We start from the raw sequence: 19,316 nt of genomic DNA on the forward strand, positions 1-19,316 counted from the left end.
TGAATCGTGAACTTCCTGATGTTCAAGCTGGTTTTAGAAAAGGCAGACGAACCAGAGATCAAATTGCCAATATCTGCTGGATCATGGAAAAAGCAAGAGAGTTCCAGAAAAACACCTATTTCTGCTTTATTGACTATGTCAAAGCCTTTGACTGTGTGGATCACAATAAACTGTGGAAAATTCTGAAAGAGATGGAAATACCAGACCACCTGATCTGCCTCTTGAGAAATTTGTTATGCAGGTCAGGAAGCAACAGTTAGAACTGGACATGGAACAACAGACTGGTTCCAAATAGGAAAAAGAGTATGTCAAGGCTGTATATTGTCACCCTGCTTATTTAACTTATATGCAGAGTACATCATGAGAAACGCTGGACTGGAAGAAACACAAGCTGGAATTAAGATTGCCAGGAGAAATATCAATAACCTCAGATATGCAGATGACACCACCACCCTTATGGCAGAAAGTGAAGAGGAACTAAAAAGCCTCCTGATGAAAGTGAAAGTGGAGAGTGAAAAGGTTAGCTTAAAGCTTAATATTCAGAAAACGAAGATCATGGCATCCGGTCCCATCACTTCATGGGAAATAGATGGGGAAACAGTGGAAACAGTGGCAGACTTTATTTTTGGGGGCTCCAAAATCACTGCAGATGGTGACTGCAGCCATGAAATTAAAAGACGCTTACTCCTTGGAAGGAAAGTTATGACCAACCTAGAGAGCATATTCAAAAGCAGAGACATTACTTTGCCAACAAAGGTCCGTCTAGTCAAGGCTATGGTTTTTCCTGTGGTCATGTATGGATGTGAGAGTTGGACTGTGAAGAAGGCTGAGCGCCAAAGAATCGATGCTTTTGAACTGTGGTGTTGGAGAAGACTCTTGAGAGTCCCCTGGACTGCAAGGAGATCCAACCAGTACATTCTGAAGGAGATCAGCCCTGGGATTTCTTTGGAAGGAATGATGCTAAAGCTGAAACTCCAGTACTTTGGCCACCTCATGCGAAGAGCTGACTCATTGGAAAAAGACTCTGATGGTGGGAGGGATTGGGGGCAGGAGGAGAAGGGGACGACAGAGGATGAGATGGCTGGATGGCATCACTGACTCAATGGACGTGAGTCTGGGTGAACTGCGGGAGTTGGTGAGGGACAGGGAGGCCTGGCATGCTGTGACTCATGGGGTCGCAAAGAGTCAGGCACGACTGAGCAACTGAACTGAACTGAACTAGATTATAGTTTGATCCACAGAAAGCTTTTATCCATGTAGTAAAAGGTATCAGTAAACCCTGCAGACTATTTTTAACAATAAGTCAAATTGAAGTGATCCAAAGTCAGATTTTTAAAAAAATTAATTTGTAAAAGAAAATCCAAATTGCTCTAGACAATACCATCAAAAGAGTGAAAATCCACAGGACAGGAGAAGGTATTTGTAAATCATATATCTGGTAAAGACTTGTACTCAGAATATATAAATTGCTCTTCAGTTGCTCAGTCGTGTTCGACTCTTTGCAACCCCATGGACTGCAGCGTGCCAGGCTTCCCTGTCCATCACCAACTCCCCGAGCTTATTCAAACTCATGTCCATCAAGTTGGTGATGCCAACTCCAGTTAATGATGCCAATTCACGTCCATCTAGTCGGTGATGTTACAACTCCAACAAAAGTTGTAAGTTACTCTTACAACTCAGTAATAAAAAGATAAATTACCCAATTTTAAAACATGCAAAGGATAAGAAGACATTTCTCTAAAGAAGATATACAAATGACCAATAAGCACATGAGAAGATGCCCAACATCATTAACCACTGGAGAAAAAGAAATCAAAACCGCAATGAGACACCATTTCAGAGCCACTAAAAAAACTATGTTAAAAAAGAAAGGGGACTTCCCTGGTGGTCCAGTGGTTAATAATCTGCCTGCCAACGCAGGGGACAGGGGTTCAATCCCTGCTTCAGGAAGACTCCACATGCAGCAGAGCAACTAATCTCATGAACTGCAACTGCTGAAGCCCGTGCACCCTAGAGCCCGAGCTCCGCAGTGAGAGAAGCTGCTGCAATGAAAAGGCCTCGAGCTGCAACTGCAGGGCAGCTCCTACTTGCCAAGACTAAGCAAGCTCATGAGCGACAACAAAGGCCCAGCGCAACCAAAAATAAATAGAAACTTAGTTTTTAAAAAAGAGTAATAGCATGTTTGTAAAGGTGTGGAAAAACTAGAACCCTTCTTCAATGTTGATAGGAATGCAGCAACTTTAAAAGACCCAGTTTGGCAGTTCCTTAAAAAAATAGTTACCGTATGACCCCAAAATCCTATTCCAACATATATGCCTGAGGAAAATGAAAAATATATATCCACATAAGAATTCGTGCACAAATATTCATAGCAGCATTATTGATAATAGCCAACAAGCAGAAACAACCCCAATGCCCATTAAGTGATGAAAGGATAAATGCAGTGTATGTATAGACTGGATTATTCAGCAATAAAAAGCACTGATGCTGCAAAATGGATGTCTTGAAAACACTATGCTAAGTGAAAGTTGCAAAAGACTACATAGTATGATTCCACTCATCAGAAATGTGCAGAGCAGGCAAATTTACAAAGACAGAAATATGAGTGGTCGCCTAAGATGAGTGCACCTGGGGTTGAAGATGGAGTGAAGAGGAGAATGGGAGTGATTATTAATGGGAAAGGGGTCTTGGGGGGAGGGGGGGATGAGAGACTAATTTTGGTGACGGCTGCACAAATCTACGACCATACTAAAAATCAGTGTGCCCTTTAAATGGGTGAACAGTATGTGAGTTATGTGTCAAAGCTGTTTTAAAACCACAGTGTGTTTTTAGTAAAGTATAAATTTTGACTGATAAAAGCAGCAATTAAAAGGTCTTTCACTGTAATAGATTCATCTGGAAATGCACAAAAACAGTTCTCATCCCTCCTCTTTAGCCTACTGTGCTTGGCATCCATTTTTCAACCCTGCAGCTGGGGCTAAGCTGAGTCTTTAAGAGAGGTCTACCTATGAAGACTAGGAGGGGGTGTGTAGTTCAACTGCATAAAAATACTGATTTCAAGCATTTTATTCCTGTATTTATTCCTGGTATTAGCTATTTATGCCAACAGCTAATTGGTAAGGAGACATGAATTTGATCCCTGGTTTGGGAAGATCCCCTGGAGAGGAAAATGGCAACCCACTTCAGTATTCTTGCCTGGGAAATTCCATGGACAGAAGAGCCTGGCGGGCTACATTTCATGGGGTCACAAAAGAGTCAGATATGACTTAGCAACTAATCAACAACAGCACCATGTGTTAAGGGAGCAGGTGGGGAGGGTAGAGAGGAACCCTTTAGGATATTAAAGGAGCAGAGCGCCCAGCCTAATCTCCAGGGACAGAGGAACGCAATGGATAGTTTCCTACAGCCCCAGTCAACTGACACGCCATCTACAGCTCAGCTTCCCCAACCAGGATGCCACGTCTCCCTGAGGACACAGAGAAAGTGTGCCAGGGGATTCAGGAAGGAAAGGAATGAACAAGAAACGGCTTGTGGGAGTAACCTGATCTGTGATTAAAACGTTAATGAATTTGGGACTTCCCTGGTGGTCTGGTGGTTAAGACTACTTGGGTGCAATCCTTGGTCAGGGAACTAAGATCTCACATGCCGTGTGGTGTGGCCAAAAAAAAAAAAAAATTAACAAATTCAACTAGTAAATATTATTATTAAATCAAAATAAACACAGAATGTTACAAGTAGAAAATTTTAAATCCCTCTGTTTTACTCTTCTCTGCTAGTAGGTGTATCCTGAGGTAACCAAGAGCTAAGCTAGAGTTCTCAAAGAGAAAGAGAATTTCAGCTTCCAACACTCTTAAGTCCTGAGTGGAGTAGAGTGAAAGTCACTTAGTCATGTCCAACTCCTTGGGACCCCATGGACTATCCAGTCCATGGAATTCTCCAGGCCCGAATAGTGGCCTGGGTAGCCTATCCCTTCTCCAGGGGATCTTCCCAACCCAGGAATCGAACTGGGGTCTCCGGCACTGCAGGCAGATTCTTTACCAACTGATCTATCAGGGCTTAAGTCCTAAAGTATGCAAATAACCTATTTACATGGCAAGTCATTATCTTTGTCCATTACCTTATTTCCAACCATTCTTAATTTACAGTGGAGATTTTCTTTTATGTATTCTTTTTGGATTTACAGTGGGTAACAAAAAAAAAAGGATCTTAAAAAAAAAAAATCATCTTGATTGAAATACATCTATACCTAAAACTGCCTATACCGTGGGAGAGAAATAATGCCTGGGGTTTGCTTTAAACTACTGTAGATAACAAAATAAGTGGATGAAGGAAATGTATTTTTTAACACTGGCAAATGTGGATAATTGTTGAAGCAAGATGGTAAGTACATAGCAGTTTAAAGTATTCTTCTTTCTACTTTCTCCACTTGCACCTAAGTCAGAAAATGTCCATAATAAACAGGCAAATAAACTGCCTGAACTAACTCTCTCTCAAATCCTTTTAAAGCTATTAAGTATTAAGGTTGGTGCAAAAATAACTGCAGTTGAACTCTGCCATTTGATACTGGAATACATTCTTAAATAAATGTGGTTATGTTATACATCATTTTAATATGCATTTCTCACTTTATGTTTTTTGCTAATGACTTATTGTGAAGTTGCTCAGTCGTGTCCAACTCTTTGCAACCCCACGGACTGCAGCCCGCCAGGCTCCTCCATCCATGAGATTTTCCAGGCAAGAATACTGGAGTGGGTTGCCATTTCCTTCTCCAGAGGATCTTCCCAACCCATGGATCGAACCTGGGTCTTTTGCTTTGTAGGCAGACGCTTTTACCGTCTGAGCCACCAGGGAAGTATTTTAGAGTTAGGGAAGTGATGTTAGAGAAAAAGCAATTTCAAGCAATCTTCTTATTTGAGTTCAATATGGGTCATAAAGCCGTGGAGACAACTCGCAACATCCAACAATGTATTTGGCCCAGGAACTGCTATTGAATGTACACTGCAGTGGTGGTTCAAGAAATTTTGCAAAGGCGACGAGAGCCTTGAGGATGAGGAGCGTAGTGACTGGCCACTAGAAGCTGACAATGACCAACTGAGAGGATCATCAAAGCCGATCCTCTTAAAACTACAGAGAAGTTACTGAAGAACTCAACGTTGGCACCTCTATGGTCTATTTGGCATTAGAAGCAAATTGGAAAGGTGAAAAAGCTCAATAAGTAGATACGTTATGAGCTGACCAAAAATCACAAATGCTGTATTTTCAAGTGTTGTCTTCTCTTAATCTATGCAACAACAATGAACCATTTTCGATTAGACTGTGACATGCAGTGAAAAGTGGACTGGTGACGGCCAGACTCGTGGCTGGACCAAGAAGCTCCAAAGCACTTCCCAAATCCAAACTTGCACCCAAAAAAAGTCGTGGTCACTGTTTGCTGGCTTGCTGCCCGTCTGATCCGTACAGCTTTCTGAATCCTGGCGACACCGTTACATCTGAGAGGTATGCTCAACAAATGGAGGAGATGCACAGAACTGTGATGCCTGCAGCTGACACTGGTCAACAGAATGGGCCCAATTCTTCTCCACAACAACGCCCAACAGCACGTCACACAACCATGCTTCAAAAGTTGAACAAACTGGGCTACGAAGTTTCGCCTCATCTGTCAAATTCACCTGACCTCTCACCAACTGACTACCATGTCTTCAAGCATCTCCACAACTTTTTGCAGAAAAAATGCTTCCACAACAAGGAGGAGGCAGAAAGTGCTTTCCAAGAGTTCACTGAGTCCTGAAGCACAAATTTTTATGTTATAGGAATAAACAAACTCGTTGGCAAAAATGTGTTGACTGTAATGGTTCCTATTTTGATTAACAAGGATGTGTTTGAGCCTAGTTATAATGATTTAAAATTCATGGTCTGAAGCCAAAGTTACTTTTTCACCAACCTACTGTCTATACTTATGAGCCTACATGAGTTTCTGTTTTCTGAACGGCTCTAGAGCTCCACCTGTACCACTTATTTTTCACTCACTGTCCCAATGTCTTCATGTATGTGTTTCTGTACTAAAATGACTAGAAAACACTAGTCCTTGCCATCAAAGAGCTCATACTCTTTCCTCTCTTAAATGCAACACATTCATTCAACAAGCTTATTGACCAAATGTCCATTGTGGTCGGGATTTCTCTTTCTAACACATGGATACAAACACCAGGTCTCTAACCTCAAAGAGCTCACAATGTAACAGAATTAGAATGTTGTAAGATAGGGTTCTCTTTAAAAAAAAAAAAAAAAAAACTCAGTCATTCCTTACTAAAAACATTTACCGGCTTACCACTGCATAAAGAATAAAATCAAAGTCCTTTACCTGGAAATCAATGTCTTGTAAAGTTTAGCCCTGAGTGCCCACTGGTCCAAATACGCCTACTTTCCAATTTCTGTACCCTCCAAGCATATTTCTCAATGTGCCTTTCCTTACGTCATTCCTTAAGTCTTAAAAACTGTATCAGATTCCTTCTGCAGATCTGAACTCCAGCAATCCTTTTAAAGCCCAGTTAACTTGTCCATGAAGCCTTTCCAGTTACTCTTCCAAAATTCTATAGAATGAATTTATACTATTCCTTTAACAGCGAACACATGTGATGTGCTCTATCTTTTCAAAGCCTCCACAATGTCTTGACACAATACCTTGCCGACAGAAAATGCACAGGAATTATCTGATTACCAATTTATTTAATTATCCTGGATAATTAAAAGTGATCGACCCATGCCTAAGGATAGTGTGTCCTCTGGGGCCAGTCTCCCCAGCTCCAACTCAGAGCCATTTTATAGGTCTCTAGCACTCAATCACTTTCAGCTGCTCAATTTCCAGCTGAATTAAGGACTTAAGTTTTTCATAGATCTGCAAAGTCCTACTCAGAGCCTTTTGTTTGTTTTTGGCATTTGAAAACAAACAAACAAAAAAAACCCTCAAATAAAAACAGAACAAAAAAACAAAAACAAAAAACTCAAATAAAAAAGGACCAATTAAAGTCAAAAAGTCAAAAATGACTATAACTATGAAGTACTGAGATAAATGTGGATGGCTCTAAGATGGGCTTGTCTAATCACTTCTCATTTAGGGACTCTGTTTAAATAGCAACCAACTTTCCTGTCTCAAAAATCAACTGCTGTGTTAAACTGGAGAAGCACATAAAATATCTCAGTTTTTCTCCTCTTTCTAAATGCCATGGGAACCCATTGCCCCTTCAGATAACGGGTTAGTTGGGGATAAAGTATTTCCAAAAATCTAAGACAAGAAAACACTACTGCTGCACTTACCATATTGTGGTTTAAGTATCTGCTTATGAACCTGTCTCTCCAATCCAGCCATGAGCTCCTCAAGAGCAGGGAATCAAGGACTGAATCTTGTCTTACTCATCTTTGTAAGCTGGTGGTTTCACTAAGTCAGGTCCAACTCTTGTGACCCCACGGACTGTAGCCCACCAGGCTCCTCTGTCCATGGGATTTTCCAGGTAAGAATACTGGAGTGTGTTGCCATTTTCTTCCTAACAGCCTGGCACACTCAAGGAACTCAATAAATACTCTCAATTAATGAATGAATTCCACCTTAGGTTAAAACATGTTCAAAATGCCAACAGCCTGTTAAAAAGTAATGGAAAGAGGTTAACTAATATATTCAAATGCCAACTGCCTGTTAAAAAGTAACGGAAGGTAGAAGTCACATGAATTTTACATTTTAGCAGACCAAGCATAATCTACTGGCATTTTCTTTCTTCAGAACCATTTCCAACAGCTGACATATAAAATAAAATTTCCTAAGAAATTATTCCATTTTACCCCTAGTCTTATCAGTTTTTCCCATTTTTTGGATGAGGATAAAAAATGTGGGGGGAAAAAATCCTTTCTTGATGCTCTACCAGATCCTTCTACAGTGCTCCTGCCTCAGTTTCAACTGGTTCCTGTTTTTCTATTACCCCAAACCCATAAAACTAAAAAATGAAAAAAATCTGAATAGTAGATGAGAGAGTAATTATCAAAGAATGGAAGCTTCAGGATCAGAGTGGGGGAGGTACAAATGTACTTTAATCTGCTCCCAACATTCATTAATTAAGACTCACTGTCAAATTTAAAGGCACCATACAAAAATTCAAATACTGCACACAAAGTGATATATATATATACATATAATAATACATATGTGTTTGTTTGTATATATATGTATATAAAACTGAAGCTATATAAAACAATTTTTGGTATTAAAAAATTACATGTACCTTAAAAAAAAGTATATTAAAAAAAAAAAAAACAACTCTAGAATTAGCCAAGAGAGAGCAGAGAGCATATACATCCTAAAGTACAAAACTGTATGATGACTGTATTTAAAGGAATAGTCTTCTTAAATACCAAAGGTAATCGAGTTAAATATTGTTCAGTTTACTAAGGAAAAATGCTCACTAAAATATGGGCTATTTACAGTACAGTTCTCCCAAATAGTATATCTTTAGAAGCATAAAAAAATTTCAAAAAACAGAAGGGAGATAGTACCAGTACTCATCCCTCCACTGACATGAGTTTAAAACATGCTCCAAATTGATTTAAATACATGAGTTTACCAACAATCTGTACATCATTAGGATGATGAATAAAAAGCCGAAACAAACTAAAAATTCAACAAGCCTATCATGCAGCCATATCTTTTAACCCTTTCTCTTCTAGGTATGATTTCAAAGCATTCCCAATACTAACATGGCCAATTAAGCAGTAATTTGTTCTTTCAAAACAATCATTCTTTAAAAGAATGGTGACTGTTGCAGAAAATAAGTCATGCTGTCCTTTGACTCAATACCTACCTCAAAGATAATCAGGAACAATGAATCTACAAGAATGTTTACAAAAACATTTCTTATAGTGAGAAGCCAGAAGCAAAGCAATGTAAAACTCCATTAGCAGAAGAGTAAGCAGCTATTGAAATTAAAGAGCTATAATTAATGCCATTAAGGATAACATTTATTAAGCTAAAAAATAGGTACACAAGAGCATATAAAATAAAATTGCATACATATATCTAAATGCAAAATTCAGTATCTTTGGGAGGATTATCTCTAAGTGCTAGAATTTTGTGAGATTTTTATACTTGGTTGGGAAAAAAATTATTAAAATCACAATGAGATTGTATCATTTTTATGACAAATCTTTTTTTAAAAGATTATACTAACTTCAGTAAATATGTCCAGTAACTTTGTAGAGACCTGTAATTTTGAGGTTTAGCTGCTCTGAGAGGCAGTCACTAACACAGTGACAAATAAGCATTCACTTTAATTCAGCAAATCCACTTATTTACAATAGAGCTGTTTTCACAGAAGTGTGCAAAGACACACATTTGTTCAAGAATATTCATAGCAGCACTGTTTATTCTGGATGTGACCTAACTGCCCATCAACCGGGACTAGATAAATTATGCACTCTCATACAATGAAATACTGTGTAGCCATGAAACAGAATGAGATAATTGTGTGTGTTGGAGTTGAATGATATCCAACATAAATTAAAAAAAGAAAAGAAAGAACAGTATATATCAAGTAACAAAGAAGGAGGAGGGAGAGATATACAAATATACTTTCATTTGCATAGACTATCTTGAGGACACACAAAGCACTCTAAATAGTGGTTGGAGGTCTAGAAATGAAAGGTAGTAAGACTTATTTTTCATAGCAAACACTACAAATCAATTTGTATTGTATGATTCTTTTTTATCATGTATGTATGCTCCTTTAAATTTTATAGTTTTTCAACATTAGACAGTGAATTACTTTCCTTTGCATAAACAAACATGTGTAAGGAAAATAACATTAAGCATCAGTATTATACTATCATAGCAGTTGTTTTTAACAGTTAAAAAAATATCCTAAAAAAGGATATACAACCATAAACCTGAGCTCCTCTTCTGGACAAAGATATTTACACTGTTGCTAGTCAACAAATCCACATCTGCTTAACCTAGTCCTTGTTTTGCTCTCAGCACTGTAGCAGTTTTAAAAAACCTGCCTTCCCTCTTGCTATATTTAATGAAAGGATTTTCTACTGGCCACAAAATAAGTAGGGAATAAGGAAACAGATTTTCTTCTTTTCAATGATACTAATCCTTCCAAGTCAGTATGGCCTGGTCCTCCCTGATGTAATAACAAATGAAATGCCTACCTAAGATAAACAAAACGATGACTCACTAAATATAGTAGTTTCTACTCCAAGGGTGCTCTAAAAAAATAAAACCTAGAATAATGCATCACATCAAAGTATATTCTTAAGTAAACACAAGTCTAATAGCTCAGATCAACTGCCACTAACATGCTCTAAACTTGGGGAACCCACTCTCCAAGAATTGGAAGTCACTCCAAATAAAGAGAGAAAATGCTGCTTAACAGTGATAGAGGTCTTTTTTAGGAAGGGACACCTAATTAAAACAGGCCTGTCAATGTTGGCTTACTCAACACCACTGCTTAAAATTATGTGTCACACTTCCTGAAAATAAGTGGCAAACACTTAAAAAAATTAAAAAGAAGAAGATGAACTCACCTTTAACACTCTTCCTATTGACATCTGCGCCCTTTTCAAGTAAATACTGAGCAATCTCTTTGTGTCCTTTGTAACATGAGATCATCAAGCACGTATGCCCATGGCGGTTTGACACTTCCAAATCAGCTTTGTGTTCTACCAGGTACTTGACTATTTCCAAATGGCCATCGAAACAGGCAGCTCGAAGGGGCGTGGAATTGGTTAAAGTCGTGTTGTTGACAGACGCTCCGTGATTTAACAAAGACTGAACCACCTTCAGATGTCCTGCTGCAGAAGCGGCCCACAAAGGCGGAGCCCCCTCAATGGTTTCCCCATCAAAATTGACAGAGCCCCCTACTTCTATGGAGGCACTGCACTGCTCTAGGAGGAATTCCACCATGTCAAGATGCCCATACCTGGCGGCCATCAAGAGTGGCGTGGCCCCATTTGTTTTTTCAGAGATCAAGGAGGAAACCTCCTCTTTGGATTTGCTTGCCAACAATTTGGTGAGAAGCCGGAGTTTGCCATCTCGAGCTGCGTTAAATACTGCTGTCTTTAGATCCATTTATGTCCAGTTGAGAGGCTGTGCTTTATTTATCCTTCGAAGCAACGCTCCAGCTTAACTCTATCGACCCAGGCAAGAGTTAGAGGAACCAAAGTTCAGTGTTAATCACTGCACCCCAGAACGGATATAAAACCACAGAGAGTACGTTCTGTCTACTGCCTTCCAACATCTGACAACCAGAGCACCAAACTAGAAAAAGAAGAAAAAAAAAAGTAGCAGTTTTGAATTTTCCACAGGTAAAGGCGGAAACACTAGGTTTTCTTAATTTCTACTTCTGGGGAAGGGAGCCATACTTTAGGGAGTACTCCGCAACCCCCCGCCCCCGGCCCCGAAAAAGGTCGGAAAGGAGAATACAAAAAGATACACACAGAGACCCCAATGTTTTCGTGGGAGGCAGTCTCTTCTCTATATACGGTAAATTTAAACACGCAACCGGTTTTCTCGCCTCCTAAGCAGCCAAGCTTTGTTCTAGTTTCTGCTCTGCACACGCCCAGGGAGAGTACAACCGACAGAGGCAGGAGGCGCGGGTGCAGAAATGTTTCCCTTTCTCACATCTGCAGAGGAGAGCGGGCCAAGGGCGCGAGGCTGGAAGGCCCTGTTGTCGCCTGGATGGCTTTCCAGAAGGAACAAAAAAAAAGGTCGGACTCAACAAACTGCGGCCAGCTAACGCCAAAACCCTCACCCGAAAGGTTCTCTTCCCTTTAAAACTACTCGAGACTCAGGAAATCCGGCTGCCTTTTAGCTAACTTCATCCGCCCCGTTTTGATCCTCCCCGCCAAGGGATCCGTAAGTTCCCCAAACCACGATCGCCCCTACATAACCTTCACCTGTACCATATCCAGATACAGTCTCCCCACACCCCAAGCTCCTCGACCGGCCGCGACCCGCTCCCGGCGCCCGCCCAGCCCGTGGCCTCCAGCCCGCCTCCCGCATTCCGCGGCTGGGGGCGCCCTCCTTCCCCTTCCCGCCCAGGCCTCCCCTCAGGCCCCTCAGGCCGCAGCCTGGGCTCCGCCGGGCCGCCGCCGCCGCCACTACCTGCCCGGGGGCTAGTCCTCCCCGCCGCCGCCGGCCGTCCCTTCAAAGTGAAACCGTTGTCCGCGCCGCCGTCCGGGCCGCCCCGCTCCGCCTGCGGCCGCTCCGCTCCGCCATGCCCCGCGCCCCACAGGAATGAATCCGGCCGCGCCGCTCGCCCCGCCCCGCCACGCCGAGCCGCCTCCCGCCCTCCTAGGCTGCGCGGGTGGCAGCGGTTGCAGCGGCTGCCGCGGCGGATGGTGTAATGGGGCTGACGGCCGGGGGCCGAACAAGCCAGAGCACGGCTTCACATCACTGACGCGGCAGCCGAGCCATTGGGCCGGGGGAAGGCGGCGGCCGCCGCGAGCAACTGCCTAGGGGCGGGGCTGGGCGGGGCGGTCCGGAAGGGGGCGTGGCCAAGTAGGCGGCGGCGGCCGGGGGTTGGCGGACCAGCCACTGAGATCTCGCGGGCTTCTCCGCGCTCCGCCTTTCTGGGTGCTAGTTTCGGGGGGCCTTCGAGTCCCAAGGCCACAACCTCCGGAGGGGTGGTAGCCGTTATACTCTTTTTTCACAGACATAAACTGTCTCAAACTAGCCTCTTCTACGGCTTATTCCTTTGGTGGGCCCTGGAATATACCGAGCTCGTTGGGAGGGTTCGAAAAAGCCAAATAAGAACAACGCAGGATACAAACTTGAGGAAGAGATTCCTTTTAGCTGGTGTCAAACTTATTTTTTAAAAATACAAACTCTTAAAAAAACTGTAAAGATTCAAAGAGTGATAAAACTTGAGACCAGTGTAAGTCAACATGGTCGAGTTCTTGACTTTAAGCAATCAGACCAGGAAATGAGGCTAAAAAGTTAATGTGAAAGAAAAGAATTACTACTTCGTACAGCAGGAAGTAAACTTGTGGAATTCGTGACGTTAACACGTGGGATGTATTAAACTCGGTTGAGAAGTTTAAATATGTTTGGAGAATAACATCCATAATGAATCATGATGAGAAAATAGTTTTGAAAAAAAAAAACAATAGTTTTCAGTCCCCTGGGGAACTTAAACTCACAGTTGCTTGGTACCACTGAGAAAAAGAGAGAATTAAATTATCTGACCCCTCAGTTTCATAAATGTTATCAGCATTATCACTTTAAAAGTAATGCAACATTAAAGACATTTTATTTAAAAAAATCACAACTTCATTTTTGCACATTGACTTATTATTCAGAAGTTTATGTAGCTTCGTAGAACTGAAATTTCATACAACTACAAACTTTGCTTTTTCCCTTTTAATACACTCTAAAGATTTATAGTTTTTATGATCTTAATAATCATTTTTAAGTGGGGCATTACATTTGCCTCAGGCAGTCAGTATGTAAACTCAACATCACTACCCCACAATTGAAGTTAAAAGTTATTACCACTGAGAAAAAAGTACAGAAGGACAGAGTAGAAAGGATGAGAGCAGCTATTAATAAAAAATTGAAACAACCAAGAGGGATTGACTGTTTTATCTCTAGTGTTACAGGCCACAGTTCTATACTCCCAAAGAGTAAACACCAGAGTACAGATTCTCAGTCAAGGCCTAACCTGAGCTGACCTATCTCTCTTATCAAATTCAATAAGGGGATGTAAAAATTGACATCAGTGGTCTTCAATCTCACATGTGCATCCCCCAGGAGATGTTCAAGGGATAGGTGTACACTTAGTTTTAAGGACACCAGATTCTGAAATCTTCAACTTGCATCTATAGGACTTCCTAAAACGGATATGCTGGTAAAGGAATATAGTAAGGTGTCTCCCTGTTTCATTTCCCAACTCTTTCACAATAGCCCTATATTTCCCAAATGTCAAAAAGAAAGGACATAACTTTCACTCACTTAGAATCTTAAAATAGTGCATTGTTCCAAAATGTAAAAACCTCAGGCAACCTCTGTCAGTTCTTAATCAATTTAAAATATTGGACTGTACTAAGAGTATACTTCACTAACTGGATAACAAATTCTTCTGCAAGCCAGGTGATTGATTTGCACAGCAAGTAATTGCTTACAGCAAAGTATGACCTTAAGATCACTAAGTGAGTTTATAAATTAGAAGTAGTTCAAAGAATTAAGTGACATTGATATGACAACATATCAACACTTCTCACAACTGTATATATTTATTAATGTAAAAACATTTTTTTGGATTTGTAAAAATTAAAAATTGAGAAAAACATTTGATGCTAAATTCTATCTCATTCTTGTAAGATGCAGTTGTGTGTACTAATTGTAAAAAGTTACATGTTTAGTAATCATAAACATTTATAATATACTTTGTATTATTGGAATACCTCATCATTACTAGTAAATATAATAATTCTCAATCTAGAAGAAAATGGAAATTTAAAATTAAATATATTTTCAATGCAGAGAAATATAATAGGATGATCAATAAAATACAAACAAAAATATACATTAAATTAGGATAAACTCTTGAGGGATGGGGATGTAGAATGGAGTTATAAGTATGAAAAGAAAAATAAATTACATAAAATGTACTGAAGGTAAAGAAGAGTTTGTTCATACATTTTGTAAATGGCTGATAACAGGCATAATTGCTATGATACTGGATTTCACTGGATTCATTTGAAAGAGTTACTTGCTGTGTTGTTTAGTCACTAAGTTGTGTCTACCTGTTTGCCTGGCAGGGTCCTCTGTCCATGGGATTTTTCCAGGCAAGAATATAGGAGTAGGTTGCCAAAATCCAGGGGATCTTCCTGACACAGGGATCGAACCATGAGGCCGGCATCGGTGGGCGGATTCTTTACCAGTGAGCCACCAGGGAAGCCCGCCATTTCCTCCGTATTGGAAAAATGACATTTTAAAGTACAAAAGAGTGACTTTAAAATGTCATTTTTACAATACGCAGGAAATTTCATCCTTTGGAACTGCTTAAACATAAGATGAAAAAATTTAAATGTTAGCCTAGAAATATGCAAGAGGGTAAATAATATTTCATATATGTGAACAAAAACATCTGATTTACTCATCAACCTCCTGTTGGAGATTGTCTCCCTTTCTAAAGATTTTGTCTGTATTTGTTCTTCCAAACTTTGTTTTTAGTTTTTTGTTTTCTTAAATAGAGATAACTAAAATTCCTTTTTCTTTTTTGTGGAAAGATCTTACGTTGTGTCCTAAGCACCTATCTCCTAGGTCACCTTCTATGACTGGAAAGAAAAACGGCTTTGTTTGGTTTGCTTGGTTTGATTTGGACTGCTTTGGTCGCTAAGGTTTTGGACTCTGGTTTAATCAGCAATTACTGTCTTCCTGAAAACTGCAGAATGCTTTTAGGGATTTAACAAGGAGAACCATGGACTCATGGTCAAGGACCTGCAGGTGGTACAGGTGAGAACTAGAGAGGTAGAAGGAGGGAAAGGACCAGATGCAGCCTCTGAGGAAACCCATTCTGGTAAGCGCCCAGGAGATGACAGTCAAAAGAGGAAGCACTTGGAGGAGCAGAGTCCAACACCCAGTTTGTCTCTGAGGCGAAGCCGTGTGTCCTTGCATCCACAGCTCTGACTCACTGGTCTTGCCTGAGACCCAAGACATTACAGGTGCCTCTGAAGGCACCTCCTTGCAAAGCCCCCAAGACACTGTAAGCCCGGAGGGGACATCACCCCATCCTGAAAGGGTGATGGAAAGGAACTGGACTAAAAGAGAAGGGGTGTTCTTACTACTAGAACGACAGACATGCTCAAGATGTCTAAGCTGTGTTCTTCTTTTCACATATTGCTTTGGGATAAATTTCCAGGAGTTGGATTATGGAACATCTTTCTGGCTTCTCATATATATTGTATCATTTTCCCAAAGAGTCAGGCCAATCTGCTATGTTAGTGGCAGGAGAGTGTGCTAAATTCTTAAAGTTCTTGCTAGCTTGGTATGTGTAAAATAGTACATTAAAATTTCCCAAATTTGCCTGGACACCTTGTGATTTTGCAGGAGGGGGTCCATGTAATCTCCTATAATTAGTGAAGTATTCCTTACAAAGTTTTCCTTTGAAGATTTTTCAAATATTTAATTCTTGCTGCTCTCTGCTTAAACCAGAAGCCTCAATGAAAGAGTCAGCTTGCACAGTTTTGGTAAACTTTGTTAACTTGGTCTAATTTAGGGAAAAGATAGAATGAATGACAAAATACTTATTTTTAGTAACTAACTGAACATCAGTTTAATTCAGAAAAGTATGAAAGGAACCTACTTAAGTGAATATAAAAGTTATACAAGAATAGTATAGTAATGTATATGCTCCCCAAACTATTTAGAAATGCCTGTCTTATAAAAGAAATCTGTTAACACTGATAATTTTTTTACCAGAGTATTTTGTGGTAAGTTCATTCCTCATGTCACTTGTTGCTGCTGCTGCTAAGTCACTTCAGTCGTGTCCGACTCTGCAACCCCATAGACGGTAGCCCACCAGGCTCCCCCGTCCCTGGGATTCTCCAGGCAAGAACACTGGAGTGGGTTGCCATTTCCTTCTCCAATGCATGAAAGTGAGAAGTGAAAGTGAAGTCGCTCAGTCGTGTCCAACTCTTAGCGACCCCATGGACTGCAGCCCACCAGGCTCCTCCATCCATGGGATTCTCCAGGCAAGAGTACTGGAGTGGGGTGCCTTATTGTATAGTGTGTTAGATGCTAATGAGTATGATCCCTGTTTTCAAGGAATTCATGGTGGGAGAAATGTGGCAATAAACAGACCAGAGTGAAAGATATGTATACAACTGTGAGAGCTCAAAGGACAGAACCTCTAATTCTCCTTGGGCAAATATGAAAGGAGGTGATGGTTAAACAGGATCTTCAAGGATTAGTGGGAGGAAGCCCAGTCAAAAGGCAATAGGAAAGACTAGAAACCCCACTGAGAAACAAGGAGCTGAAAAAACACCAGAGATGGCCCTTTCTTTCTTCCCACTTCCTGTCCAGGTAGAGTGGAAAACTAGGCGACCTTCTGAATGTACAAAGTCTCCACTCCCCACCTTGAAGTGCATTATAATCCACAATTTCCTGTTTCTGCAGCTCAACTAGAATTTACTTTCTCTCAGTGCAGTTGTCCTCCTAGAGGTTTTAGGAGATGTGCAGCCTGGTGAAAGTAACCTGCTTCAAGCAAGAAGACATCCTTGGGGTACTAGCATTTTAAAAAGGAAACTTGTAAGCTCAAATGAATCTTAAAATTGTAGAAGTGTGCAGGGCAGAATTCTTTTAGCTGAGAAATTTCCAGACCCCCCATAGTGTGTTTCAGTCGAGCCTCTCTTTACTTCCTTGAACAATGTGAGAAGAGGAGGCAGCAACTAGGTCACCATAGTCTGACAGTTTTCTCTGGGTCGCATTATCACAAGCTAGAAATCTTGCGTTGTTGTAAAAGTGTCTGTTTCTTTGTCATTTCGCTTCCTGAAGTTGTCAGGGCTCTAGCTTTCCAGGAGCAATGGATGAGAAAGATTCCAACCATTCTTAAGATTCAGCTTCCAGCCCCTGGTAGCCTCCCCACTCACATCCCAACCCATCCCACCTGAGTATTGTTTAGCAGTTCTGGCATAGAAGCTCAAGTTTCTTGAAGAGATGAGGATGTAGTTGATAACTCAGAGCTGGGAAACTGTTCTGAGCATTTGGGTTTTGTTTTTTTTTTAATAGCTTAAAAGAGACTCCCAGGTGTCGGACAGATGAAGGAAGCCAGAGTCATCCCAGATACGAGGCCCATGTCAGCTGCACACTCCTGTCAGCACATTAAGGGCAGCTGGGAAAGAGCCCATGTTTGATGGCCTTGGCTGCAGCTTCAGTCTGAGTCCTTCCTGAGTCCATTCCCCTGACTAGCTGCCCATGCCTGTGTGGATGTCTATTCATTTAACCAGAAGTAGCTCCACCTCGCCAGTAATCCTTGGCCTCATCCCCAGTTGGCCTGATGAATCTAGAAATTTTACCATCAACATCTATCCATTTTTTCTCATCTTTATCAGTTATGGCAGAGTCTGATGACCACACCTCCTCCAAACTCCTTACAACCACATCTAAGCCATTATAGATGAACAGAATCGGGCCGGATTTCATCCAGCCTTCATAAAATGGAAAATCCATCTCCACTTGCTGTAGCAGAATGAGCCTCTACATCATTGTTTCTTAGACCCATAAACCTCAGGAATAGGAACCACCAAGGAAAGTTGTTTAAAATGAGGCTTCCTGGGCCACACTCTCAGAAATTCAGATTCACCAAGAGTTAAAGTGAAGCACAAGAGTCTGCATTGTAAACCCATCTTAGAAACCATTCTTATGCTCACAAAGCTTGAGAACTACGGTCATATAAGTCTTTGTCTTCCAGCTTTCTAAAGAGATGACATCACACATGTGGGTCCCAGCCATGCTTCCTCTAATCACATCAGTGTCTTCTCAGTAGGACTCACTGGGCAGAAAACCTAAAACCACTATAGACAACCACTATAGAATTCTTTAGCTCAGGCCCAAGCATACATCTTTATGGCTGATGGATTATCCCAGCAATGTCTCAAGAATGGCTTACTGAAGAATTAGCCTGATGAGTCCCACCCTAAGTGAAGAACCCTGGTGTTGATTCTCTGTCACCACCTATACTGATATCAGACAGGACAGGTTCTTATCAGGTACAAGCATATGGCACCCTACCCAAGTCTTAGGAGCCACACTTTACTGAAGAGGGAGGAATCGGATGGCTTCTAAGCAGCAGTCCATCTAGGTCCCCTACCACCCCACAACCTGGGCTGGGGGCTCCTGGCCTCTGTCCCAGCCCTGGGGACAGAGCCCCAGATCCACTCCTAGGTTCCTGTCTGCCACACCCTGAACACCCATATGATCTCACAGGGCCCAGGAGATGAATTTTACTTTCACAGCCTTCACTTCTTTGGTGTTTTCACATCCTGCATCAGTTCCAGACTATTACTTCAAAGCTGCCTTCTCTCAAGCCCACCAGCACGACTCAGGAGCCTCTGACCTGGGGAAGGCACCCAGAGCACTGAATGCAAAGCGTGGCCATTGAGAGAGCACTGAGGGCTCCAGGGCTGACCATGGGTTTCTAATTTGTTCCTAAGTTTCTTCTAATTTGTTCGTAAGTTTCCTTTGTTGCTAATTGTGCGTGTGTGTGTGTGTGTGTGTGTGTGTGTGTGTGTGCTGTGTGCTCAGTTGCTCATTCGTGTCCAACTCTGCA

At 41.3% G+C, this 19,316-nt stretch overlaps 1 protein-coding gene across 2 annotated transcripts in view; it reads right to left on the minus strand.

Moving 5' to 3' along the window:
- FEM1C (fem-1 homolog C) overlaps positions 1-12,486 on the minus strand; it is a 29,640-nt gene extending 17,154 nt beyond the window's left edge. Inside the window, exons 1-3 of one of the 2 annotated variants that reach the window (XM_070377199.1) lie at positions 12,149-12,486; positions 11,482-11,726; positions 10,570-11,302 (exon numbers count right to left, since the gene is read on the minus strand). In XM_070377199.1, the coding sequence (XP_070233300.1) occupies positions 10,570-11,113 (544 nt within the window). In that variant the 5' untranslated portion in view covers positions 11,114-11,302; positions 11,482-11,726; positions 12,149-12,486. The remainder of the gene's footprint in view (positions 1-10,569; positions 11,303-11,481; positions 11,727-12,148) is intronic. The other variant, XM_070377198.1, reaches the window with a different exon arrangement.
- Between the last annotated feature and the right edge of the window lie 6,830 nt (positions 12,487-19,316).

This window comes from Bos mutus, chromosome 10, assembly GCF_027580195.1.
Source record: "Bos mutus isolate GX-2022 chromosome 10, NWIPB_WYAK_1.1, whole genome shotgun sequence".
Taxonomy (NCBI): Eukaryota; Metazoa; Chordata; class Mammalia; order Artiodactyla; family Bovidae; genus Bos; species Bos mutus.